At 61.1% G+C, this 26,154-nt stretch overlaps 3 protein-coding genes across 3 annotated transcripts; all 3 read left to right on the top strand.

Moving 5' to 3' along the window:
- The first annotated feature begins 474 nt into the window (after positions 1 to 474).
- Positions 475 to 4,119, top strand: LOC138069112 (protocadherin alpha-2-like). Its single transcript, XM_068959684.1, has one exon. It carries the CDS (start codon positions 521 to 523, stop codon positions 3,458 to 3,460), a length of 2,940 nt encoding a protein of 979 aa, XP_068815785.1. The 5' UTR covers positions 475 to 520; the 3' UTR covers positions 3,461 to 4,119.
- A 5,873-nt stretch (positions 4,120 to 9,992) lies between these two features.
- Positions 9,993 to 13,638, top strand: LOC138069150 (protocadherin alpha-3-like). Its single transcript, XM_068959887.1, has one exon. The coding sequence runs from the start codon at positions 10,039 to 10,041 to the stop codon at positions 12,673 to 12,675; it is 2,637 nt and encodes an 878-aa protein (XP_068815988.1). The 5' UTR covers positions 9,993 to 10,038; the 3' UTR covers positions 12,676 to 13,638.
- A 3,474-nt stretch (positions 13,639 to 17,112) lies between these two features.
- Positions 17,113 to 18,928, top strand: LOC138069197 (protocadherin alpha-2-like; the record flags this gene model as incomplete). The annotated part of the gene is made up of 1 exon (XM_068960143.1): positions 17,113 to 18,928. A coding segment is annotated over exon 1 (1,770 nt), but the record flags the coding sequence as incomplete, so codon positions are not given.
- Positions 18,929 to 26,154: the final 7,226 nt, after the last annotated feature.

The following is a 26,154-nucleotide window of genomic DNA, read 5'->3' as shown; positions in this document are numbered from 1 at the left end:
GGAGGCAGCTCCTCCCCGAGCGGCTGCCACGGCTGCCCGTCAGCGGCCGGGAGACGGCGGAGCCCGGGTGCGGCGGGCAGGGCTGGCGCAGGCGGCGGCGCGGGGAGCGGCGGGGAGAAAGAGCGCTGCAGAGCTGTGCCTCCCCTATTTTACGTCACCCTTCTCTGAGCTGTCGCTTGCTGGGCTGTGTTCCGTGGGGCTTCCGAAACAGCGAGTCCCTGGAGCTGTGTGCTCTCTTGGGAGTCTGTGCACACTGGCCGTGCCTTAGGCTGGTCTTGTGCAGCGACAGGTCTAGACTTGGCTACGGCGTAAGCGAGGCGTTGTTTGTAGTAGGCGGCGGGCACACGGTGTCGCTGCAGGCTCAGGAACGGCGGCGGCGGCGGCGGCGGCGGCTCCGCCCCGGTGCGGCGGAAAGCCCGGCTGTGAGCGCGGGGGGAGCGGCGGGGCGCGGGCGGCGGCGGCGGCGGCGGCGGCGGTGTCGGGGAGGCGTGCGGGGCGCGTGCGGGTGCCGGCGCTGGCCATGGGCGTGTGGGTGCGGGCGGTGCTGCGGCTGCTGGTGCTGCAGGCGGCCTGGGCGCTGGGCGGCGGTCCGGTGCGCTACTCGGTGCCGGAGGAGGCGAAGGGCGGCACGGTGGTGGGTCGGCTGGCGCAGGACCTGGGCCTGGAGGCGGGCGAGCTGGAGGCGCGCCGGCTGCGGCTGGTGGCGAAGGGCCGGCGGGCGAGCGTGGAGGTGAGCGGGGCGAGCGGGGCGCTGGTGGTGAGCTCGCGGCTGGACCGGGAGGAGCTGTGCGGGAAGAGCGCGCCGTGCGCCCTGCGCCTGGAGGTGCTGGTGGAGCGGCCGCTGCGCGTCTTTCACGTGGAGCTGGAGGTCACCGACATCAACGACAACGCCCCGCTCTTCCCCGCCGCCCGCAAAAACCTCAGCATATGGGAGAGTTCCCCTCTCGGGTCCCGCTTTCCGCTGGAGGGCGCGTCGGATGCCGATGTCGGCGCCAACGCGCAGCTCTCCTACACCCTCAGCCCCAGCGAGCATTTCACTTTAGAAGTGAAATCCAAAGACGAAAAGAAAACATCCGTAGCGCTCGTTTTAAAGAAAGCGCTGGACCGGGAGTCGATGGCTGTGCACCGCTTGCTGGTGACGGCGAGTGACGGGGGCAGACCGTCGCTGTCGGGGACGATGGAGCTGGTGATCTCGGTGCTGGATGTGAACGACAACGCGCCCGAGTTCAACCAGTCGGTGTATAAAGTGCAGTTGCCCGAGAATTCGCCCCCGGCAACGGTGATTCTGCAGCTAACGGCGACAGACAAGGACGAAGGAACTAATCAGGAAATATCTTACGCCTTTAGCGACACCACTTCTGCCAAAGTGAAGGATTTGTTTCGGATAGACGCGAAATCAGGGGAACTGACTACCGTAGGGAAGGTAGACTTTGAGGACGTTGACTCGTATGACCTGGAGATCGAAGCGAAAGACAGGGGTACGCCTCCGTTATCGGGGCACTGCAGCGTGTTGTTGGAGGTGGTGGACGTGAACGACAACGCGCCGGAGGTGTGGGTGACGTCGCTGTCGGTGCCGGTGCCGGAGGACGCGGCGGTGGGGACGGTGGTGGCGCTGCTGAGCGTGTCGGACCGGGACTCGGGGGCGAACGGGCGGGTGCGGTGCGCGGTGTGGCCGGCGGCGCCGTTCGGGCTGGTGGCGACGTTCGAGGGCTCGTACTCGCTGGTGCTGCGGGAGGCGCTGGACCGGGAGCGGGTGGCGGAGTACGAGGTGGAGGTGCGGGCGGAGGACGGCGGGGCGCCGGCGCTGCGCGGCAGCCGCGGGCTGCGGGTGCCGGTGTCGGACGTGAACGACAACGCGCCGGCGTTCGCGCAGGCCGTGTACACGGTGCTGGCGCGGGAGAACAACGCGGCGGGCGCGGAGCTGGCGCGGCTGTGGGCGCGGGACCCGGACGAGGCGGGCAACGGGCGCGTGAGGTACTCGGTGGCGGAGGGCGCGGGGGGCGCGTCGTGGCGCTCGGCGTCGCGGTACGTGTCGGTGGAGGCGGAGAGCGGGCGGCTGTGGGCGCTGCAGCCCTTCGACTACGAGGAGGTGCAGGTGCTGCAGTTCGAGGTGCGGGCGGTGGACGCGGGGGAGCCGGCGCTGTGCGGCAACGCCACGGTGCAGCTCTTCGTGGTGGACGAGAACGACAACGCGCCGGCGCTGCTGCCGCCTGCGGGCGGCGGCGCGGGGCCGTGGGCTGGCGGCGCGGCGGGGTCGCGGCCGGGGCCGGCGTCGCCGGCGTCGCTGTGGGCGTGGGCGGCGTGGGGGGCGCCGGCGGGGCAGGTGGTGGCGAAGATCCGTGCGGTGGACGCGGACTCGGGCTACAACGCGTGGCTGCGCTACGAGCTGCGCGAGCCGCGGGGCAAGGGCCCGTTCCGCGTGGGGCTGTACAGCGGCGAGGTGAGCACGGCGCGGGCGCTGGAGGAGGCGGACGGCGCGCGGCAGACGCTGGTCATCGTGGTGCGCGACCACGGCGAGCCGGCGCGCTCGACCACGGCCACGCTGAGCGTGTCGCTGGGCGAGGGTGCGGCAGGGGCGGGGGCGGGGGCGGTGGGCGCGGGCTCGTCGGTGCCGGGGCCGCGGCGGGCGGCGGGCGGCGAGGGCGGCGCGGAAGCGGCGGTGGCGGTGGCGGCGACGACGAACGTGTGGCTGGTGGTGGCCATCTGCGCGGTGTCGAGCCTGTTCCTGCTGGCGGTGGTGCTGTACGGGGCGTCGCGGTGGGCGCCGCGGGCGGCCGTGCTGTCGGGGCCCGGGCCGGCGACGCTGGTGTGCGCCAGCGAAGTGGGCAGCTGGTCGTACTCGCAGCGCCAGAGCCGGAGCCTGTGCGTGGCGGACGGCGCGGGCAAGAGCGACCTCATGGTTTTCAGCCCCAACTTGCCGCCGCCCGCCGGCCCCGCGCCGAAGGAGACGCCGCCGGATCCGCCCGCCCTCCTGGACACGGTCAGTGGCACTTCCTTTTCTACCCCTTCTCCCCTCCGGGTCTCCCGACACCTCTTTCTCCCTTCTTGCCTGTGCCTTTCGGCAGCGCCTCTCGCAGCCGGCCTCGGGCCTCGGGCCTCGGCGCCTGCGGGTGGCCGGTACTCGTCAGGTCTTTGCTCTCTGGCTGTTGACAGCGCTCTCCTTGGTGCCTGCCTTCGCTGGCCGCTGCTCTCAGACGTCCGAGGTGCTGCGTGCGCTTCGAGACGTAGTCTGACTTCTGGAGCCTGGGGGTTGGGCAGGATCCCTTGTGTGAAGGTCTTCCCTAGCGATCTCCCCGGAACGCTTTCTCGGGAGCGTGTCGCCTTCCGTTTCTGGGAGCGGAGTTGCGGGAGGGTCTTCTCGTCACGTGTGGCAGTGGGAGCTTGCAGGCGGTTCTGCAGCTGTTGGGGTTGTGCTGCTGGAGCCTTACCCTTCTCAGACATGATTTCCAGAGAGCCCTGAGGAGGAGGGTGCGCCTAAGCACCAGGCCAAACGTGCTGCCTGGGAGCTGTGGTTTGCTCTTCCCGAGTCGGGCTGTCGTCTCACGGACTGAAAAAGAGCGGCGCGGGTGGTGAGCGGCGCTTGTGGTTGACCCTTCTCTGAGCATTCGCTTGCTGGGCTACGTTCAGTGGGGCTTCCAAAACAGAGAGTCCCTGGAGTTGTCCGGTCTCTTGGGAGTCTGTCCACACTGACGGCATACTTAGGCTGGTCTTGTACATCGGCAGGCTTCGACTGTGTTATGGCGAGGCGAGGTGTTGTTTGTAATACGGTTTCCTTGCTCTATCATACGTTCTCTGGTAGCCAGGGAGAGTGCCTGAAACCGCTGAGCTACATCAGCGTGCGTAACGGAGCGCTGCAAAAGGGAACAGTCTGCGCCTGTTGCTGTCGGTGAAGCATGAGCTTCCCATGCCGACCTATGGGTAGTGGAAGCCTCGGTCTTTCCTAAGGCTCGATGGCACTCGAGGAGGAAGAGGCGTGAGAGCTCTTGCCTAAAGTGCTGCCCGTAGGTCCTGCGAGAGTGGAGTGGACATGTGGAAAGCACTTTGGAAAAGGAGGGAACAAAAGAGGAGGAAAAGAGAAGAGGACTGGTGAAGGGCTCGGAATGGGACGGGAAGTTTTGTCTAAAGCGAGGAAGGGAAGGGAAGGGAAGGGAAGGGAAGGGAAGGGAAGGGAAGGGAAGGGAAGGGAAGGGAAGGGAAGGGAAGGGAAGGGAAGGGAAGGGAAGGGAAGGGAAGGGAAGGGAAGGGAAGGGAAGGGAAGGGAAGGGAAAGGAAGGGAAGGGAAGGGGAGGGGAGGGGAGCGAAGGGAAGGGGAGGGGAGGGAAAGGAAGGGAAGGGAAGGGAAGGGAAGGGGAGGGGAGGGGAGGGAGGGGAGGGGAGGGGAGGGAACGCAAAGCAAGGCAAGGCAAGGCACGGTGGAAAAGAAAAGAAAGAAATTGCCCTCATTAACCGACATCACCTCTATACGCTGAATGCAGTTAGTGCCTAAGGAGCTTACCCTTCATGAGGTGTGAATGGACAATGGCAGGGAGCGGGTGCCCTGTCATTAGCGCTGATGGCTCCGCCTTTGATGGTCGCAGCGGCCGATCCGAGAGTTCCCGGCAGAGGGAAGGAGGCGGGCGACTGCTCTCGCCCGGGTTTGCTTTCCTCTTTGCCTTTGCTCGCTATTGCTTCTGCATTTGTGTTCCCCACTTCCTCGTCCGCGCCCGCGAGAAGCGGAGAGGAGCTCCGTCGTTGCCTGCGTAGTCTCTTTGTCCACCAGACATCGTTGCCGTTCACTCTGCATCCTTGGTTGCTCTCCGGAAGATCTGAGTCCTTGCGTGCGTTTCCCTGCGCGCCGTTTGTGCGACTGCACAAAACAAGTGTCCGTTTCGCCCTCGGCGGTTCCGTGTTGCTGTGTAACAATACTGGTGCTGAGCTGCGTTCGGAAGTGTAGGTCTCCTGGAGGTGGCGGTCGTATTCAGCTGTGGTTCAGTGTTGCAGGAGGCTTGCACAGTGTGTCGGCGTGTGCTGTTTTCGAATGCCTCTGTCTGGGCACAAGGCAGAGAAAAAGCAGTTTCGTGCTGCTACATGCTGCCTTACTTCGACTGTGCGGGCGCGAGAAGCCACTCCTGGGCCTACGGAAGGAGCGAGAGCGTGACCTGCGTCTTGGGAGGTGAAGCTTGTCGTGAGGAAAGCCTCGATCCACGTACGTTGTTAGCATTCTCAGCAGCTTAAAGGGCACAGGCAGAAGAGGAAATCGCGCGGTCGCTGTAAGACACGGGGAAGCATGTCGCTGCCTTAGCCAGGGTGTGCTGGTGGAGGAGGTGCACTCAGGCCCCGGGAACGGTGGTGGAAGCTCGTCACTCACGGTTCCTGACTGTGCCCCTTGCACGTGTCCCGCGGTGGTAGGCCTTGCTTGTTTTCTGCGAGTGCGGATAAACGTGTTGTGGTAATGTCGTGGGGCGTGATGGTGAGCATGTGGGTACGAGCCGGGGCACCATTCTGCGCCACCAGCAACAGCAGCCTGTCTCCCTGTCGCCAGCCTGACTCAGGAGACACGTCAGGAATCGAGGGCAAGGTGGAGTTTGCTGTGTGAGAGGTTTCCCGAGCTGGGGCCGCTTGCCATGAGTGTGGGCAGTTGTTTCCTGCTGTGCTGAGGGGCATTGGACGTTGGGAGAATGTCATCAGCTTTCAGCTTGCCCTTCTGCTTCCCGTTTCACAGCAGCGCCTGTAGGAGCACTGTCAGGAATGGAGCGATTTCAGAGGTCTGACAAGGCTTGCGTAGCTGTTTCAAACCCCTCTTCCATGGGAATCCTTCGCGTTGCTCACTGGCGACTTCCCTTGGAGGCCCTTCTAGAAGGAACGATCTACATTGTTTTTCTGCAGAAGCAGCCACTGGCCGAACTTCCCGGTGCCTCAGACTCCACCAGAAGAGGGTGCGTGTGACAGGCAGATGTCTCTGTGTTGCCGTGTAGTCACGAGACAGTAATTTGGGTGGATCTAACGTTGCGTGCAGGCTTGGCCCAGGCGGCAGGACTTCCGAGGGATCGCTCGCTGGCTTTGCACGTTGCTTCCTGGCACAGCGTGAGAGCAAGCACGTGTGTGTGAGTGTGGGAAGGTCTCTCCTGTGTTTGCCTCTGTGGCTGTGTTGGGAGTGATTGGGGATGTCCTCAGTGAAAACGCGGTCGGGCCACCTTCATGGCTTCTGTTTGTTCTTGTGACAGGTGGATGATGTTGATGAGCGTGAGGCAGTGTGTGGGGAGTAAATCCGGCGGGTAGCGAAGTGGTGGCTGTGTTGTTCTGTGAGCGCATGCCTGGCGGGAAAGATGAGGAGGAGCTAGGTCCATGCTGCCTTCCTGAAGTGAGGAGTGTCTGGCGTTGTTAGGTCTCTTTGGAGGCTGAGCACACTGGCCGTGTCTCAGGCTGGCCTTGTACTGGAAAGGGTGGAACGTTCTGCTGTTGCGGCCGAGTAGGGGCCGTACTCGGGAGTGCGGTGTTGTGGGAGGTAGCCTATCAACTCTTCTTGCCTTTTGTGGTGCGGGGAGCTTTGTTTCAGCTTGAGCTGCCTTTGGTGGTCTTGGTGCCTTTCTCCTCATCAGGTATGATTTCCAGGAAGGCATGGGGAGGCGGGTGCCATTAGGGTGTTGGGTGTTCTTGCCTTCCCTTAGTTGTGGACGTGCTTTTCCGAGGGCTGTAGTGGTGCGTCCCGTTGTGATGTATGGCGTTTTCAGAGGAGCACCGTGGCTCTTTTTTTTTAGCGAGGAGTGGGCTAATGCTGTTCAGGAGAGATCGTCTGTGAGAACGGTTGCTCTTGGTTGTGGGATATATTTCTATGCTTTGGTAAGGTGAATGGTGGAGGGCGTTGTGATTAGAGCTGTCACGGCACCACCTTTGTGAACCCTACTGTGCAGCTCTGTAGCATGTTGATGCGGTCTTTCTCAAGCATTGCAAAATATGAGTGGTGTGGTGCAGAGAGCCTGCCAGATGCTTGGTGCATACGCTGTCATTCAGATCTGCCAAGACCTGTGTGAGCGTGAACATGGCGTTGAATGCCGTAGCGTGTTGTTGGGGTAAAGGGGCTTCCTACTACTGTGGCGATGACCGTGCCATAGGAGGGCCACAGAGGGCCCTCTCCCGTTGCGTGGATGAGCTTTGTGGCGTGAACAGACTTGTCTGAGATTGCGATGGTGGTGAGAAGAACACAGAGTGTTTCACATCACAAGAAGAGGAAACTGTCCACTTTGCTGGGCATCCCGTATCTGAATGTGTTTGACCCCATGTACAAAACTTCTGGCATCCACAGTGTGTGGCGCAGGAAGACTGGAATGGATTGATGTATTTGCCAGGAAATGGGTCCGTAATTGTGAGCAAGAGGCAGACTGCCGAGTATTATTGGGTGGATGATTTCAGAGTTTGAGCCTTTTGCTGTCGTTGTGGGTCACTGTGGTTCCTCTAGTTTCTGGAGGTGAGGTTCACCTTTGCACAATGCCGTGCAGTTCATGTGTTTCCCGTTTACAGGCCTCCTGCTTCCCTCCTTGCAGAGGTGGATGTAAGAGCTGTAGCAATAAGGCAACGAAGTAAGAGCTTTGACAAAACCGGCTTCCTTTTTCCAGCCCAGTTCCCGGCGTCTAATGAAGACCTATCATGGAAGATGGCCCTTAAAACCCCTTCAGATGTGAAGAAATGTGAAGAACGCTTTTTTTTTTTCTGTCTGCCCCCTGCCCCCTCCTAAAGAAGCAAACCAAGACCACTTGTAAGATTGCAAAGTGGGTAGCGCTGTAGGTAAAGTTGACATCTCTGACAGAGAGACAGACATATTTGTGGTACCTACATGATTTCCATTTATTCTCGATAGGATAGTTTTAGACTGACCGCATGTTATACGGCTGCTGGTTCCGTGCTTGGAGCAGGATGGCGCTATTCTGTGCAACTGCCCCCTTCGTGTTGCTCCCTGGTATCAGTGAAGTGGCATTAGGTGGCCTTCTGCACTGAGTAGTGGAGGGGCCTTAATGCGTTTGTGACTGTACAGGTGGTGGGACTCTGAGCGGTGTTCTCAGACAAACTGTTCCTTGCCCGTGCAGTAGCGTAAGCTGCATGGCTTTTGTGTGGTTATGTGACACGTGGGTCATTGTAACGTATCCGAGGCATTCTGTGGTGACCAGCTTCGGCTGGAGATAGGGCTCTTGCTCTGTTGTACAATGTGACCATGCATGTTCGATTAGATAATGAGGAACTTGACACTAATTGTGCATCTCCAAATGGAAACTGGGGAGGAAGAGAAAGCTCTTGCGTAAGGTATATGAGGATTACTAGAGAGCTGTGGTTCGGCTCTGTTACTTCACCATTCTTGGAGCGTTTGCATACTTGTCTGTGTTCAGTTTGACATCCCAAAGTAAAGACTCGCTGGAGGAGTTTGGACTCTCTGGAGTCTCTGTGCCCTAATGGTATGTAGGGTTAGGCCCGCAATTCAAAGGCTGGGCCATTCTGTTTTGGTATGTAAGGTTAGGCCCGCATTTCAAAGGCTGGGCCATTCTGTTTCGGTCAGAGAGAGATGTTTTTGCAAAGTGAGTTCCTTGCAGCAAAGTGAGTTCCTGCAGCAGTTCCTTGCAGGGCAGGGCTCAGGTGCATGAGCGCTGTAAACCCAGTCACGCAGAAACGGACACATTCTGCCTGTTGCCAACAGTGAGGGACACGCCAGGAATCATTTCCATGTGCATATACTTCTTCTGGAAGCCTCGGTCTTGCCATGGATGGAGGCCCAAGGGTAAGTTCTTCTGCCATAAAGGAAGCGGCGGTGCAGCGATAGCCGGTCCAGGAGCTGTTGCAGGAGGAATGAAAGAAATACAAGGCCTTCTCACCCCTCCTGAGCAACGTGTAGTGAAGACAAAGTCAAGGGGAGGCGAAGTAGAGCAGTTTTTTTCTGCTGAAGGCCTCCTCAGGTGTGATCCCTGGTGCGGTAGCTCTGAGTCCCCAGGCACATGGAGAAGAGCGGGGCGGGGGTGGGGGGAGAGGAGAGGGGAATAGAGAAGGGGAGGGGAGGGGAGGAAAGGGGAGGGAAGAGGAGGGAAAAGAAGCGAAGCGAAGCGAAGCGACGGGAAGCGACGGGAAGCGACGGGAAGCGAAGCGAAGCGAAGCGAAGCGAAGCGAAGCGAAGCGAAGCGAAGCGAAGAGAAGAGAAGAGAAGAGAAGAGAAGAGAAGAGAAGAGAAGGGAAGAGAAGAGAAGAGAAGGGAAGAGAAGGGAAGGGAAGGGAAGAGAGGAGGAGCCGAGTTAGAAAAAGACCTGGAGCGTGCCGAGTCGTGTTCGGCAGAGAGAAATGTTCCGCAGGGCGGCGGCGGCGGAGCTTCGTCGCCCGCGCGGGCCCGGCCCCGCGCCATCCTTCCTTCCCGCGGCGGGGCTCGGCAGCGGGGGCGCGGGAGGCCGGCGGGAGGAGAGGAGCGCGCTTGCAGGAGAAGGAGCCGCTGTGGGACACACGGTGCCGCTGTCGCCCGCGAAGGCGGCGTGATCGGGGAGGAAGGAGGCAGCTCCTCCCCGAGCGGCTGCCACGGCTGCCCGTCAGCGGCCGGGAGACGGCGGAGCCCGGGTGCGGCGGGCAGGGCTGGCGCAGGCGGCGGCGCGGGGAGCGGCGGGGAGAAAGAGCGCTGCAGAGCTGTGCCTCCCCTATTTTACGTCACCCTTCTCTGAGCTGTCGCTTGCTGGGCTGTGTTCCGTGGGGCTTCCGAAACAGCGAGTCCCTGGAGCTGTGTGCTCTCTTGGGAGTCTGTGCACACTGGCCGTGCCTTAGGCTGGTCTTGTGCAGCGACAGGTCTAGACTTGGCTACGGCGTAAGCGAGGCGTTGTTTGTAGTAGGCGGCGGGCACACGGTGTCGCTGCAGGCTCAGGAACGGCGGCGGCGGCGGCGGCGGCGGCGGCGGCGGCGGCTCCGCCCCGGTGCGGCGGAAAGCCCGGCTGTGAGCGCGGGGGGAGCGGCGGGGCGCGGGCGGCGGCGGCGGCGGCGGCGGCGGCGGCGGCGGCGGTGTCGGGGAGGCGTGCGGGGCGCGTGCGGGTGCCGGCGCTGGCCATGGGCGTGTGGGTGCGGGCGGTGCTGCGGCTGCTGGTGCTGCAGGCGGCCTGGGCGCTGGGCGGCGGTCCGGTGCGCTACTCGGTGCCGGAGGAGGCGAAGGGCGGCACGGTGGTGGGTCGGCTGGCGCAGGACCTGGGCCTGGAGGCGGGCGAGCTGGAGGCGCGCCGGCTGCGGCTGGTGGCGAAGGGCCGGCGGGCGAGCGTGGAGGTGAGCGGGGCGAGCGGGGCGCTGGTGGTGAGCTCGCGGCTGGACCGGGAGGAGCTGTGCGGGAAGAGCGCGCCGTGCGCCCTGCGCCTGGAGGTGCTGGTGGAGCGGCCGCTGCGCGTCTTTCACGTGGAGCTGGAGGTCACCGACATCAACGACAACGCCCCGCTCTTCCCCGCCGCCCGCAAAAACCTCAGCGTCGCGGAATCAGCGCTGCCGGGCTCCCGCTTTCCGCTGGAGGGCGCGTCGGATGCCGATGTCGGCGCCAACGCGCAGCTCTCCTACACCCTCAGCCCGAGCGAGCATTTCACCTTAGAAGTGAAAACCAAAGACGAAAAGAAAACATCCGTAGCGCTCGTTTTAAAGAAAGCGCTGGACCGGGAGTCGATGGCTGTGCACCGCTTGCTGGTGACGGCGAGTGACGGGGGCAGACCGTCGCTGTCGGGGACGATGGAGCTGGTGATCTCGGTGCTGGATGCGAACGACAACGCGCCCGAGTTCAACCAGTCGGTGTATAAAGTGCAGTTGCCCGAGAATTCGCCCCCGGCAACGGTGATTCTGCAGCTAACGGCGACAGACAAGGACGAAGGAACTAATCAGGAAATATCTTACGCCTTTAGCGACACCACTTCTGCCAAAGTGAAGGATTTGTTTCGGATAGACGCGAAATCAGGGGAACTGACTACCGTAGGGAAGGTAGACTTTGAGGACGTTGACTCGTATGACCTGGAGATCGAAGCGAAAGACAGGGGTACGCCTCCGTTATCGGGGCACTGCAGCGTGTTGTTGGAGGTGGTGGACGTGAACGACAACGCGCCGGAGGTGTGGGTGACGTCGCTGTCGGTGCCGGTGCCGGAGGACGCGGCGGTGGGGACGGTGGTGGCGCTGCTGAGCGTGTCGGACCGGGACTCGGGGGCGAACGGGCGGGTGCGGTGCGCGGTGTGGCCGGCGGCGCCGTTCGGGCTGGTGGCGACGTTCGAGGGCTCGTACTCGCTGGTGCTGCGGGAGGCGCTGGACCGGGAGCGGGTGGCGGAGTACGAGGTGGAGGTGCGGGCGGAGGACGGCGGGGCGCCGGCGCTGCGCGGCAGCCGCGGGCTGCGGGTGCCGGTGTCGGACGTGAACGACAACGCGCCGGCGTTCGCGCAGGCCGTGTACACGGTGCTGGCGCGGGAGAACAACGCGGCGGGCGCGGAGCTGGCGCGGCTGTGGGCGCGGGACCCGGACGAGGCGGGCAACGGGCGCGTGAGGTACTCGGTGGCGGAGGGCGCGGGGGGCGCGTCGTGGCGCTCGGCGTCGCGGTACGTGTCGGTGGAGGCGGAGAGCGGGCGGCTGTGGGCGCTGCAGCCCTTCGACTACGAGGAGGTGCAGGTGCTGCAGTTCGAGGTGCGGGCGGTGGACGCGGGGGAGCCGGCGCTGTGCGGCAACGCCACGGTGCAGCTCTTCGTGGTGGACGAGAACGACAACGCGCCGGCGCTGCTGCCGCCTGCGGGCGGCGGCGCGGGGCCGTGGGCTGGCGGCGCGGCGGGGTCGCGGCCGGGGCCGGCGTCGCCGGCGTCGCTGTGGGCGTGGGCGGCGTGGGGGGCGCCGGCGGGGCAGGTGGTGGCGAAGATCCGTGCGGTGGACGCGGACTCGGGCTACAACGCGTGGCTGCGCTACGAGCTGCGCGAGCCGCGGGGCAAGGGCCCGTTCCGCGTGGGGCTGTACAGCGGCGAGGTGAGCACGGCGCGGGCGCTGGAGGAGGCGGACGGCGCGCGGCAGACGCTGGTCATCGTGGTGCGCGACCACGGCGAGCCGGCGCGCTCGACCACGGCCACGCTGAGCGTGTCGCTGGGCGAGGGCGCGGCGGGGGCGGGGGCGGGGGCGGTGGGCGCGGGCTCGTCGGTGCCGGGGCCGCGGCGGGCGGCGGGCGGCGAGGGCGGCGCGGAAGCGGCGGTGGCGGTGGCGGCGACGACGAACGTGTGGCTGGTGGTGGCCATCTGCGCGGTGTCGAGCCTGTTCCTGCTGGCGGTGGTGCTGTACGGGGCGTCGCGGTGGGCGCCGCGGGCGGCCGTGCTGTCGGGGCCCGGGCCGGCGACGCTGGTGTGCGCCAGCGAAGTGGGCAGCTGGTCGTACTCGCAGCGCCAGAGCCGGAGCCTGTGCGTGGCGGACGGCGCGGGCAAGAGCGACCTCATGGTTTTCAGCCCCAACTTGCCGCCGCCCGCCGGCCCCGCGCCGAAGGAGACGCCGCCGGATCCGCCCGCCCTCCTGGACACGGTCAGTGGCACTTCCTTTTCTACCCCTTCTCCCCTCCGGGTCTCCCGACACCTCTTTCTCCCTTCTTGCCTGTGCCTTTCGGCAGCGCCTCTCGCAGCCGGCCTCGGGCCTCGGGCCTCGGGCCTCGGCACCTGCGGGTGGCCGGTACTCGTCAGGTCTTTGCTCTCTGGCTGTTGACAGCGCTCTCCTTGGTGCCCGCCTTCGCTGGCCGCTGCTCTCAGACGTCCGAGGTGCTGCGTGCGCTTCGAGACGTAGTCTGACTTCTGGAGCCTGGGGGTTGGGCAGGATCCCTTGTGTGAAGGTCTTCCCTAGCGATCTCCCCGGAACGCTTTCTCGGGAGCGTGTCGCCTTCCGTTTCTGGGAGCGGAGTTGCGGGAGGGTCTTCTCGTCACGTGTGGCAGTGGGAGCTTGCAGGCGGTTCTGCAGCTGTTGGGGTTGTGCTGCTGGAGCCTTACCCTTCTCAGACATGATTTCCAGAGAGCCCTGAGGAGGAGGGTGCGCCTAAGCACCAGGCCAAACGTGCTGCCTGGGAGCTGTGGTTTGCTCTTCCCGAGTCGGGCTGTCGTCTCACGGACTGAAAAAGAGCGGCGCGGGTGGTGAGCGGCGCTTGTGGTTGACCCTTCTCTGAGCATTCGCTTGCTGGGCTACGTTGAGTGGGGCTTCCAAAACAGAGAGTCCCTGGAGTTGTCCCGTCTCTTGGGAGTCTGTCCACACTGACGGCATACTTAGGCTGGTCTTGTACATCGGCAGGCTTCGACTGTGTTATGGCGTAGCCGAGGTGTTGTTTGTAATACGGTTTCCTTGCTCTATCATACGTTCTCTGGTAGCCAGGGAGAGTGCCTGAAACCGCTGAGCTACATCAGCGTGCGTAACGGAGCGCTGCAAAAGGGAACAGTCTGCGCCTGTTGCTGTCGGTGAAGCATGAGCTTCCCATGCCGACCTATGGGTAGTGGAAGCCTCGGTCTTTCCTAAGGCTCGATGGCACTCGAGGAGGAAGAGGCGTGAGAGCTCTTGCCTAAAGTGCTGCCCGTAGGTCCTGCGAGAGTGGAGTGGACATGTGGAAAGCACTTTGGAAAAGGAGGGAACAAAAGAGGAGGAAAAGAGAAGAGGACTGGTGAAGGGCTCGGAATGGGACGGGAAGTTTTGTCTAAAGAGGGGAAGGGAAGGGAAGGGAAGGGAAGGGAAGGGAAGGGAAGGGAAGGGAAGGGAAGGGAAGGGAAGGGAAGGGAAGGGAAGGGAAGGGAAGGGAAGGGAAGGGAAGGGAAGGGAAGGGGAGGGGAGGGGAGGGGAGGGGAGGGAAAGGAAGGGGAAGGAAGGGGAGGGGAGGGGAGGGGAGGGGAGGGAACGTAAAGCAAGGCAAGGCAAGGCACGGTGGAAAAGAAAAGAAAGAAATTGCCCTCATTAACCGACATCACCTCTATACGCTGAATGCAGTTAGTGCCTAAGGAGCTTACCCTTCATGAGGTGTGAATGGACAATGGCAGGGAGCGGGTGCCCTGTCATTAGCGCTGATGGCTCCGCCTTTGATGGTCGCAGCGGCCGATCCGAGAGTTCCCGGCAGAGGGAAGGAGGCGGGCGACTGCTCTCGCCCGGGTTTGCTTTCCTCTTTGCCTTTGCTCGCTATTGCTTCTGCATTTGTGTTCCCCACTTCCTCGTCCGCGCCCGCGAGAAGCGGAGAGGAGCTCCGTCGTTGCCTGCGTAGTCTCTTTGTCCACCAGACATCGTTGCCGTTCACTCTGCATCCTTGGTTGCTCTCCGGAAGATCTGAGTCCTTGCGTGCGTTTCCCTGCGCGCCGTTTGTGCGACTGCACAAAACAAGTGTCCGTTTCGCCCTCGGCGGTTCCGTGTTGCTGTGTAACAATACTGGTGCTGAGCTGCGTTCGGAAGTGTAGGTCTCCTGGAGGTGGCGGTCGTGTTCAGCTGTGGTTCAGTGTTGCAGGAGGCTTGCACAGTGTGTCGGCGTGTGCTGTTTTCGAATGCCTCTGTCTGGGCACAAGGCAGAGAAAAAGCAGTTTCGTGCTGCTACATGCTGCCTTACTTCGACTGTGCGGGCGCGAGAAGCCACTCCTGGGCCTACGGAAGGAGCGAGAGCGTGACCTGCGTCTTGGGAGGTGAAGCTTGTCGTGAGGAAAGCCTCGATCCACGTACGTTGTTAGCATTCTCAGCAGCTTAAAGGGCACAGGCAGAAGAGGAAATCGCGCGGTCGCTGTAAGACACGGGGAAGCATGTCGCTGCCTTAGCCAGGGTGTGCTGGTGGAGGAGGTGCACTCAGGCCCCGGGAACGGTGGTGGAAGCTCGTCACTCACGGTTCCTGACTGTGCCCCTTGCACGTGTCCCGCGGTGGTAGGCCTTGCTTGTTTTCTGCGAGTGCGGATAAACGTGTTGTGGTAATGTCGTGGGGCGTGATGGTGAGCATGTGGGTACGAGCCGGGGCACCATTCTGCGCCACCAGCAACAGCAGCCTGTCTCCCTGTCGCCAGCCTGACTCAGGAGACACGTCAGGAATTGTGGGCAAGGTGGAGTTTGCTGTGTGAGAGGTTTCCCGAGCTGGGGCCGCTTGCCATGAGTGTGGGCGATTGTTTCCTGCTGTGCTGAGGGGCATTGGACGTTGGGAGAATGTCATCAGCTTTCAGCTTGCCCTTCTGCTTCCCGTTTCACAGCAGCGCCTGTAGGAGCACTGTCAGGAATGGAGCGATTTCAGAGGTCTGACAAGGCTTGCGTAGCTGTTTCAAACCCCTCTTCCATGGGAATCCTTCGCGTTGCTCACTGGCGACTTCCCTTGGAGGCCCTTCTAGAAGGAGCGATCTACATTGTTTTTCTGCAGAAGCAGCCACTGGCCGAACTTCCCGGTGCCTCAGACTCCACCAGAAGAGGGTGCGTGTGACAGGCAGATGTCTCTGTGTTGCCGTGTAGTCACGAGACAGTAATTTGGGTGGATCTAACGTTGCGTGCAGGCTTGGCCCAGGCGGCAGGACTTCCGAGGGATCGCTCGCTGGCTTTGCACGTTGCTTCCTGGCACAGCGTGAGAGCAAGCACGTGTGTGTGAGTGTGGGAAGGTCTCTCCTGTGTTTGCCTCTGTGGCTGTGTTGGGAGTGATTGGGGATGTCCTCAGTGAAAACGCGGTCGGGCCACCTTCATGGCTTCTGTTTGTTCTTGTGACAGGTGGATGATGTTGATGAGCGTGAGGCAGTGTGTGGGGAGTAAATCCGGCGGGTAGCGAAGTGGTGGCTGTGTTGTTCTGTGAGTGCATGCCTGGCGGGAAAGATGAGGAGGAGCTAGGTCCATGCTGCCTTCCTGAAGTGAGGAGTGTCTGGCGTTGTTAGGTCTCTTTGGAGGCTGAGCACACTGGCCGTGTCTCAGGCTGGCCTTGTACTGGAAAGGGTGGAACGTTCTGCTGTTGCGGCCGAGTAGGGGCCGTACTCGGGAGTGCTCTGGGACTTTGTGAAAAGCATGGTGGAAAAGAGGAAGGAAGAGACAGGGGAGGTTTTGCCTAAAATCGTGCCCGTCCTCAATGTCCAGAGTGGCGTGAACATTTAGAGAATGCTTTGGGGAAAGGAAGAAAGAAATGAGAAGCGAAATAGAAGCAGAGAAGGGACGGGGTGGGAAGCGATTGGAAGATGTTCGAGGGGGTGGAGTAGGAAAGAGAGGGAGAGGCAGGACAAGGGAAGGAAAAATGAAAAGAAGTCACCACCACCAACAAACATGTTCTTTCTCTCTGCTGAATGCGAGCTTAGCCTTCCTTAGGTGTGGGGGTACGGCCCCAGAGAGCTGATGGCGCTGTCCCTGCTGGTCCCAGCCGCCGAGGTGGAGGCGACCCGAGAGATCCCCGAGGCGGGAAGGCGAGACCGAAGGGTGCGATTTCTCGCGTGCTCTCTTTTCCTCCTTTAGCCCTTCTGGTTTTCGGCTTATGCCCCCTCCTCACCAAAGGAAGCGGGGGCAGCTCATCCGTTCCCTGCACAGTGTGTCGTATTGTTCAAGAGCAGAACGTTCTTCCGGTTCCAGCAGATCCATATACGAATGCTTAGCTATGGTGCCAAAAGTGGGGAGCTTGTGGTTGCCCATGTCATAAGCTTCTGCCTGGGCTCCAGGCGATACAACATTAATTATATGCTGCTAGCCATGGATCGACGGTGTGGGTGTAACAAGGCGCGGCTCTGTCTACGGAAGTAGCAGCCGGCTGGACTGCGTCACGGGAGGTGAAGCTGGGGGTGAAAAAAGCCTTGTTCCGCGGGAGGGTGGCTTAGCCCGCGAAGAGGTCATGGCGGGGTGGTGGTATTTTGGTGCCTGGGAAGCCGTGTGAAGCGTCGGGCAGGGAAAGCCGCCGCATCTGAGCTGAGGCCATGCGGGCGACGCTGCGACAGGGAGCTGGCAGCGGGGCAGCAGGCGAGGCCGTGGGCGTCGGGGTGAGGCGCGGCGGGTGCTGGCCCTACCGCGGGCGAAAGGCGGCTTGGCCGGAGCGGAGTGGGCGGCGTGTGCGAGGCGGCGGGCACACGGTGTCGCTGCAGGCTCAGGAACGGCGGCGGCGGCGGCGGCGGCTCCGCCCCGGTGCGGCGGAAAGCCCGGCTGTGAGCGCGGGGGGAGCGGCGGGGCGCGGGCGGCGGCGGCGGCGGCGGCGGTGTCGGGGAGGCGTGCGGGGCGCGTGCGGGTGCCGGCGCTGGCCATGGGCGTGTGGGTGCGGGCGGTGCTGCGGCTGCTGGTGCTGCAGGCGGCCTGGGCGCTGGGCGGCGGTCCGGTGCGCTACTCGGTGCCGGAGGAGGCGAAGGGCGGCACGGTGGTGGGTCGGCTGGCGCAGGACCTGGGCCTGGAGGCGGGCGAGCTGGAGGCGCGCCGGCTGCGGCTGGTGGCGAAGGGCCGGCGGGCGAGCGTGGAGGTGAGCGGGGCGAGCGGGGCGCTGGTGGTGAGCTCGCGGCTGGACCGGGAGGAGCTGTGCGGGAAGAGCGCGCCGTGCGCCCTGCGCCTGGAGGTGCTGGTGGAGCGGCCGCTGCGCGTCTTTCACGTGGAGCTGGAGGTCACCGACATCAACGACAACGCCCCGCTCTTCCCCGCCGCCCGCAGAAAACTCAGCGTCGCGGAATTAACAACGCTGCCGGGCTCCCGCTTTCCGCTGGAGGGCGCGTCGGATGCCGATGTCGGCGCCAACGCGCAGCTCTCCTACACCCTCAGCCCCAGCGAGCATTTCGCTCTCGACGTTAAATCCGCGAATGAAAACAGGAAATCGTTATTCCTGGTGCTGTCGAAAGCGCTGGACCGGGAGTCGATGGCTGTGCACCACTTGCTGGTGACGGCAAGAGACGGGGGCAGACCGTCACTGTCGGGGACGATGGAGCTGGTGATCTCGGTGCTGGATGTGAACGACAACGCGCCCGAGTTCAACCAGTCGGTGTATAAAGTGCAGCTGTCGGAGAGCGCTGCAGAGGGGACGCTGGTGGTGCGCGTGAGCGCCACGGATCGGGACGAGGGACCCAATGAGGAGGTTTGCTACGACATCATCAGTTTGGTTCCTTCTACTGTCAAAGACGTATTTACCGTGAATCCGAGCACGGGGGAGATCAGGCTAACAGCCCCCCTGGACTATGAAGACGTTCGCCTATACGAGATACAAGTGGAAGCGAAAGACAGGGGTACGCCTCCGTTATCGGGGCACTGCAGCGTGTTGTTGGAGGTGGTGGACGTGAACGACAACGCGCCGGAGGTGTGGGTGACGTCGCTGTCGGTGCCGGTGCCGGAGGACGCGGCGGTGGGGACGGTGGTGGCGCTGCTGAGCGTGTCGGACCGGGACTCGGGGGCGAACGGGCGGGTGCGGTGCGCGGTGTGGCCGGCGGCGCCGTTCGGGCTGGTGGCGACGTTCGAGGGCTCGTACTCGCTGGTGCTGCGGGAGGCGCTGGACCGGGAGCGGGTGGCGGAGTACGAGGTGGAGGTGCGGGCGGAGGACGGCGGGGCGCCGGCGCTGCGCGGCAGCCGCGGGCTGCGGGTGCCGGTGTCGGACGTGAACGACAACGCGCCGGCGTTCGCGCAGGCCGTGTACACGGTGCTGGCGCGGGAGAACAACGCGGCGGGCGCGGAGCTGGCGCGGCTGTGGGCGCGGGACCCGGACGAGGCGGGCAACGGGCGCGTGAGGTACTCGGTGGCGGAGGGCGCGGGGGGCGCGTCGTGGCGCTCGGCGTCGCGGTACGTGTCGGTGGAGGCGGAGAGCGGGCGGCTGTGGGCGCTGCAGCCCTTCGACTACGAGGAGGTGCAGGTGCTGCAGTTCGAGGTGCGGGCGGTGGACGCGGGGGAGCCGGCGCTGTGCGGCAACGCCACGGTGCAGCTCTTCGTGGTGGACGAGAACGACAACGCGCCGGCGCTGCTGCCGCCTGCGGGCGGCGGCGCGGGGCCGTGGGCTGGCGGCGCGGCGGGGTCGCGGCCGGGGCCGGCGTCGCCGGCGTCGCTGTGGGCGTGGGCGGCGTGGGGGGCGCCGGCGGGGCAGGTGGTGGCGAAGATCCGTGCGGTGGACGCGGACTCGGGCTACAACGCGTGGCTGCGCTACGAGCTGCGCGAGCCGCGGGGCAAGGGCCCGTTCCGCGTGGGGCTGTACAGCGGCGAGGTGAGCACGGCGCGGGCGCTGGAGGAGGCGGACGGCGCGCGGCAGACGCTGGTCATCGTGGTGCGCGACCACGGCGAGCCGGCGCGCTCGACCACGGCCACGCTGAGCGTGTCGCTGGGCGAGGGCGCGGCGGGGGCGGGGGCGGGGGCGGTGGGCGCGGGCTCGTCGGTGCCGGGGCCGCGGCGGGCGGCGGGCGGCGAGGGCGGCGCGGAAGCGGCGGTGGCGGTGGCGGCGACGACGAACGTGTGGCTGGTGGTGGCCATCTGCGCGGTGTCGAGCCTGTTCCTGCTGGCGGTGGTGCTGTACGGGGCGTCGCGGTGGGCGCCGCGGGCGGCCGTGCTGTCGGGGCCCGGGCCGGCGACGCTGGTGTGCGCCAGCGAAGTGGGCAGCTGGTCGTACTCGCAGCGCCAGAGCCGGAGCCTGTGCGTGGCGGACGGCGCGGGCAAGAGCGACCTCATGGTTTTCAGCCCCAACTTGCCGCCGCCCGCCGGCCCCGCGCCGAAGGAGACGCCGCCGGATCCGCCCGCCCTCCTGGACACGGTCAGTGGCACTTCCTTTTCTACCCCTTCTCCCCTCCGGGTCTCCCGACACCTCTTTCTCCCTTCTTGCCTGTGCCTTTCGGCAGCGCCTCTCGGAGCCGGCCTCGGGCCTCGGGCCTCGGGCCTCGGCGCCTGCGGGTGGCCGGTACTCGTCAGGTCTTTGCTCTCTGGCTGTTGACAGCGCTCTCCTTGGTGCCCGCCTTCGCTGGCCGCTGCTCTCAGACGTCCGAGGTGCTGCGTGCGCTTCGAGACGTAGTCTGACTTCTGGAGCCTGGGGGTTGGGCAGGATCCCTTGTGTGAAGGTCTTCCCTAGCGATCTCCCCGGAACGCTTTCTCGGGAGCGTGTCGCCTTCCGTTTCTGGGAGCGGAGTTGCGGGAGGGTCTTCTCGTCACGTGTGGCAGTGGGAGCTTGCAGGCGGTTCTGCAGCTGTTGGGGTTGTGCTGCTGGAGCCTTACCCTTCTCAGACATGATTTCCAGAGAGCCCTGAGGAGGAGGGTGCGCCTAAGCACCAGGCCAAACGTGCTGCCTGGGAGCTGTGGTTTGCTCTTCCCGAGTCGGGCTGTCGTCTCACGGACTGAAAAAGAGCGGCGCGGGTGGTGAGCGGCGCTTGTGGTTGACCCTTCTCTGAGCATTCGCTTGCTGGGCTACGTTGAGTGGGGCTTCCAAAACAGAGAGTCCCTGGAGTTGTCCGGTCTCTTGGGAGTCTGTCCACACTGACGGCATACTTAGGCTGGTCTTGTACATCGGCAGGCTTCGACTGTGTTATGGCGTAGCCGAGGTGTTGTTTGTAATACGGTTTCCTTGCTCTATCATACGTTCTCTGGTAGCCAGGGAGAGTGCCTGAAACCGCTGAGCTACATCAGCGTGCGTAACGGAGCGCTGCAAAAGGGAACAGTCTGCGCCTGTTGCTGTCGGTGAAGCATGAGCTTCCCATGCCGACCTATGGGTAGTGGAAGCCTCGGTCTTTCCTAAGGCTCGATGGCACTCGAGGAGGAAGAGGCGTGAGAGCTCTTGCCTAAAGTGCTGCCCGTAGGTCCTGCGAGAGTGGAGTGGACATGCGGAAAGCACTTTGGAAAAGGAGGGAACAAAAGAGGAGGAAAAGAGAAGAGGACTGGTGAAGGGCTCGGAATGGGACGGGAAGTTTTGTCTAAAGCGAGGAAGAGAAGGGAAGGGAAGGGAAGGGAAGGGAAGGGAAGAGGAAGGGAGGGGAGGGAAGGGGAGGGGAGGGGAGGGGAGGGAACGCAGAGCAAGGCAAGGCAAGGCACGGTGGAAAAGAAAAGAAAGAAATTGCCCTCATTAACCGACATCACCTCTATACGCTGAATGCAGTTAGTGCCTAAGGAGCTTACCCTTCATGAGGTGTGAATGGACAATGGCAGGGAGCGGGTGCCCTGTCATTAGCGCTGATGGCTCCGCCTTTGATGGTCGCAGCGGCCGATCCGAGAGTTCCCGGCAGAGGGAAGGAGGCGGGCGACTGCTCTCGCCCGGGTTTGCTTTCCTCTTTGCCTTTGCTCGCTATTGCTTCTGCATTTATGTTCCCCACTTCCTCGTCCGCGCCCGCGAGAAGCGGAGAGGAGCTCCGTCGTTGCCTGCGTAGTCTCTTTGTCCACCAGACATCGTTGCCGTTCACTCTGCATCCTTGGTTGCTCTCCGGAAGATCTGAGTCCTTGCGTGCGTTTCCCTGCGCGCCGTTTGTGCGACTGCACAAAACAAGTGTCCGTTTCGCCCTCGGCGGTTCCGTGTTGCTGTGTAACAATACTGGTGCTGAGCTGCGTTCGGAAGTGTAGGTCTCCTGGAGGTGGCGGTCGTATTCAGCTGTGGTTCAGTGTTGCAGGAGGCTTGCACAGTGTGTCGGCGTGTGCTGTTTTCGAATGCCTCTGTCTGGGCACAAGGCAGAGAAAAAGCAGTTTCGTGCTGCTACATGCTGCCTTACTTCGACTGTGCGGGCGCGAGAAGCCACTCCTGGGCCTACGGAAGGAGCGAGAGCGTGACCTGCGTCTTGGGAGGTGAAGCTTGTCGTGAGGAAAGCCTCGATCCACGTACGTTGTTAGCATTCTCAGCAGCTTAAAGGGCACAGGCAGAAGAGGAAATCGCGCGGTCGCTGTAAGACACGGGGAAGCATGTCGCTGCCTTAGCCAGGGTGTGCTGGTGGAGGAGATGCACTCAGGCCCCGGGAACGGTGGTGGAAGCTCGTCACTCACGGTTCCTGACTGTGCCCCTTGCACGTGTCCCGCGGTGGTAGGCCTTGCTTGTTTTCTGCGAGTGCGGATAAACGTGTTGTGGTAATGTCGTGGGGCGTGATGGTGAGCATGTGGGTACGAGCCGGGGCACCATTCTGCGCCACCAGCAACAGCAGCCTGTCTCCCTGTCGCCAGCCTGACTCAGGAGACACGTCAGGAATCGAGGGCAAGGTGGAGTTTGCTGTGTGAGAGGTTTCCCGAGCTGGGGCCGCTTGCCATGAGTGTGGGCAGTTGTTTCCTGCTGTGCTGAGGGGCATTGGACGTTGGGAGAATGTCATCAGCTTTCAGCTTGCCCTTCTGCTTCCCGTTTCACAGCAGCGCCTGTAGGAGCACTGTCAGGAATGGAGCGATTTCAGAGGTCTGACAAGGCTTGCGTAGCTGTTTCAAACCCCTCTTCCATGGGAATCCTTCGCGTTGCTCACTGGCGACTTCCCTTGGAGGCCCTTCTAGAAGGAACGATCTACATCGTTCTAAAACCTCATGGTTTTCAGCCCCAACTTCCCGCCTGCGGCAGAGAATGGGTTTTCTGGGTAGGAGTAGTCGCTGCCCCGTTTTCTTCTGCCGTGGTAAGTGTGTTCTTTGGGATCTTTTTCTGGTTTGGGTAATTTATTTCCTGCCAGTTTTCATTTTTGCTTGATGGTTGGATAGATACCTTTTATATAAGGTAATATTTGTAAAAAGAGAGTCAGACCCTGATTTTCCTTTTGCTTTTAGCCGGAGTAGTCCGAAGTTCGACGTCTGTGTTTGGTCTTTGAATTGTCCATATTTGCCAGTTTCTCGTGTTTTAACATTTTTACCTTATTATTGAATCATTCACAAAATATGATCTTTTTGTGCAATGCGTTTCGGGAAGCATCTCTGTTTCTAGGTCTTGTTTGCGATCGTATATTTGATGAAATGTATATTTAGCATTGTAAGGTTTTTATCGAGGACATGGTATTGACTGCCGATCGTGTGAGGTTAGCCAGTTTTTTATTTTGCTGTGTTAGCGTCTTTTCAAATGTACTTGGTTGGGCGGTGCTCGCAAGCTCGTTACCTTCTGAGACTGATTGCAGATAAGGTATTTATTATCTTCGAATCCAACTGCTATTGTGATGCTTTTAATGAAGAAAGTGTCCATATGCGTCGTTGTTTACTCTTGTCTTACTCGTTCAAGAACTCACTGGGTGCTTTGCCTCTCTAATCCCATGAAGCTCGAATACATTAAAAAACTATCTTGGGTTGGAATGAGGGGAAGAAGTGTTGGTGGAGGTCGTTAATGGTGGAATGCCCCTGGAAAAATCTTGTATAGCTGATGTAATTCTCGTTGCACCATTAAAAACGCGGTTCGTATGGCTACCGGGAAAGTTAGAACAGTCAGTATTTTTATACGACCAATTTGCGAGTCACGCGTTCAAGTCGCAAAAGACATGCGTTTGGATAACTACCATAGTTTTCCGGAAAGGTCAACATAGTCAACATAGTCCTGTCAACATAGTATTTTTCTCTTCAGAACATTTGTTTTGTTGGTTCTTACAACAATACACCTAATTTAAGCAAAGAACATAGCTTAAAAATCGAAATTACAGATCGATTCTTCCAAGTTGACAGGAATGTTGCTTTTGGGTAAACCAAAATCCGGGTAAAAAAAAGTGGATATGTTCATGTCTGTTTTGCATAAATTCTTGGGGGACCGACCTCTCCCTCGGATCCATAGGAAATGTGAGCACGCCCCATGAATTTATTTTTCCTTCCTGCATTTCTTTTCCATCACTTAGAAAAGACTTCAAGTTCGAGTTCTTTGTATATTTGTTGACCACATCTGACCAGGAAAGGTAGCTATGGAGCGTATGTGGAGAGAGGATGATCATTTCTTGAGTAGGTGTGAATTGCCTTCATTTGTCTGTGAGCAGCAAAGGTTATCACAGTGCTGTAGAAGTGTTAAGTTGGTTTTCCTTAATTCACAAGGATCTGACAGAAGACAGGAAAAACAAATTGAGATTTCCTGAAGGAAAATTTAGTAGAGTTTTTTTTTCCCTCCCTGATTTAAGTTTATAAGGTTTAACTAATCTGGAAAAGGCGATCTCGAAAAGGATGCAAAACCAACATGTCTCTCCAGTCCGAGAGATCCTCCTAGCGAGTGCGGAAGTGAAGATAAAGCAATTCGCCACCACGGAGGTGGTGGGAAATCGGCTTGTTTCCCTAGGCTAAGACTAAAAGTGATGATATGGAGTCTCTTAATGCTGATCATCTGGGAGTAAGAGAGGATTTGTGTTGTCGGAAGACTCCGTAATTCCAGATATTTCCTTAGTTTCACTCTGACTGCTCTCATGAATTGAGGATCTGAAGGAATTTACAATAGCCCTACAGTGATAGGAAATACATGGTTCTAGAAGAAATACTGAAGCATTAACTTCAGAAAGAAATCTCGAGAATACTTTTACTTCGTAGCATACTCTGGGAAGAGGTCGTTTATAGGAGGTACCGGAAGATACAGTCAGTGTCTTGGATAATAGATAGAGATTGGCACAAGGTTGTCAGTCTCGGCCAGACCAGGCTTTCTTCATCTCAAAGGCTACGACCGTCGCCGCGTGTGGTTTTGGAAAATAATTTCTCACTAATGACGGTGTTACGAGGCACGGTGCAATCACAGTGGTTGGGAGCGTGTATGACAGGGGTAGCTAATGTAGAGGCTTAGAGCTAGAGCTGCGGGTGGAGCTGTTCGTGCTGTAGCCGTTCATCAGTAGGCGGCTCCGCGAGCTGGAAGGTGGGAGCGGAAGGGGCGGCAGCGAGCGGCAGAGCGGCGGCTGCAGCGCTCCGCACTGACTCGCGGGCGGGAGGCTGTTTCGCAGCCTCAGGACAGGGAGTATTGCAGAGGAATGCTGAGTGCCACTGCGGGAGACATCAGCACCGGCTGCTCGGCACGGAGCCGCGGTTTTGCGCACGCGGTAGCTGTCACTGGTACCCGCTGTCGCCGGTGTCCCCCGGCGTCTCCCGCAAAGCTCAGTGGTCTCTGACAGGGGTAAACAGACTAGTCGCAGACCTTGGATAGAATAGACGCCTGTTTTTGCCTGCGGTGTAGCGAATGGCACAGTACGGATGTTTCTATTGCTTGATGTGGGTCATGAGGGTTTTAGTGGGGGGTCGCTGAAATCTAGAAATCCTCTGCATACGATACTTATTCTCCTGGACTCCTTTTAGTAATCGCAGTTCTCCCTGTCCCCACGTCGCAGCTGCGAGCTTCCGTGATTTGCTGAAGGGCATCCTGATACCGATATGCACTCCTCCAGCAGCCACAGCCTGCCGCCGCGGAAGGGGAAGGCGGGCTCGGAGCTGCGATAACAGCAGCGGATAAGCCCCGACCCTGCAGCCAACACCGAGGGAAGCGCGGGGCGGCAAGGCTGGGCATTACATGGGGGAGCGTAGACGCAGTCCCGGGGACAGCGGCGGGTGCTATGGCCACGCCGAGTCCCGAGCGAAGGAACCCGGCGGTCCGGGGCGCTCGGGCTGTCACCTTCTTTGCGTTCATCTCTGCCCGGGGGAACCCACAAGGGGAAGGCGATAGCGGGGTCCTTGTACCTCCGTCGACATCCCAGCTCCGCGCCGGCATTTCGGTTTCGGTCCCAGGAGGAGCCCCTGCACTGGCTCCGGTCTTCTTCAGACCGGAGGCAGATCCGGTCCGAACTTTTTTCATGAACCTTTCCGGATGGAGATCAACCCTGGGGCTGCCTGCCTGCCCGGGGACAGCTGCCCATGCCGCCACGGAGTGCTTATCCGTTCACCTCGGAGGAGAAATTGGAGGGCTGTCGCTCCATCTGCTCTCCCGGACGGATTCTGCCCCTTCTGAGGTCTCATTTCTCCCGGCAGAGACTCCGCTGCCGCGGAAGCACCGTATTCTGGTCCAGCATCAGCGGGAGCCCTCGGTTCTGGTGGGGAGCCCTCGGAGACACGGGGCAAGTTCTGCTCTTCGCATTTTCCCTAACCTCAGTAGCAATCTAGAGGTGTCTGTGATCTGCAGACTTCCAGAGATGCCGGTCCGCGTCTCCACGGCATTTGATGCAGTGTCTGAGGATAATGGGGCGTTAAAATAATCGCCGACGTAAAGGATGGTGTTCAGACACGCGTGGCGTTTGTTGTGGTGCAGCCATTTGCTCCCGAAGAACCCCAAGACAGTCCGATTTTACTATTCTTCTTTGTTTTTTTGCTTTTGATCGCTTACCAGCTTCTTCTGGCCGCTACCATTGTTTCAAGCACAGTATGCACGGCTGGAGGAATGACGTCTTACTACTGAAAACAGAGATGATTGGCTGAGAA

This window comes from Struthio camelus, chromosome 13 (genome assembly GCF_040807025.1).
Source record: "Struthio camelus isolate bStrCam1 chromosome 13, bStrCam1.hap1, whole genome shotgun sequence".
In the NCBI taxonomy this organism is placed as follows: domain Eukaryota; kingdom Metazoa; phylum Chordata; class Aves; order Struthioniformes; family Struthionidae; genus Struthio; species Struthio camelus.
This window is presented reverse-complemented; position numbering and strand designations above follow the sequence as displayed.

Bases quoted from the DNA above. Each gene is read 5' to 3' on its own strand.
- LOC138069112 (XM_068959684.1), top strand. From the start codon at position 521: ATGGGCGTGTGGGTGCGGGCGGTGCTGCGGCTGCTGGTGCTGCAGGCG.
- LOC138069150 (XM_068959887.1), top strand. From the start codon at position 10,039: ATGGGCGTGTGGGTGCGGGCGGTGCTGCGGCTGCTGGTGCTGCAGGCG.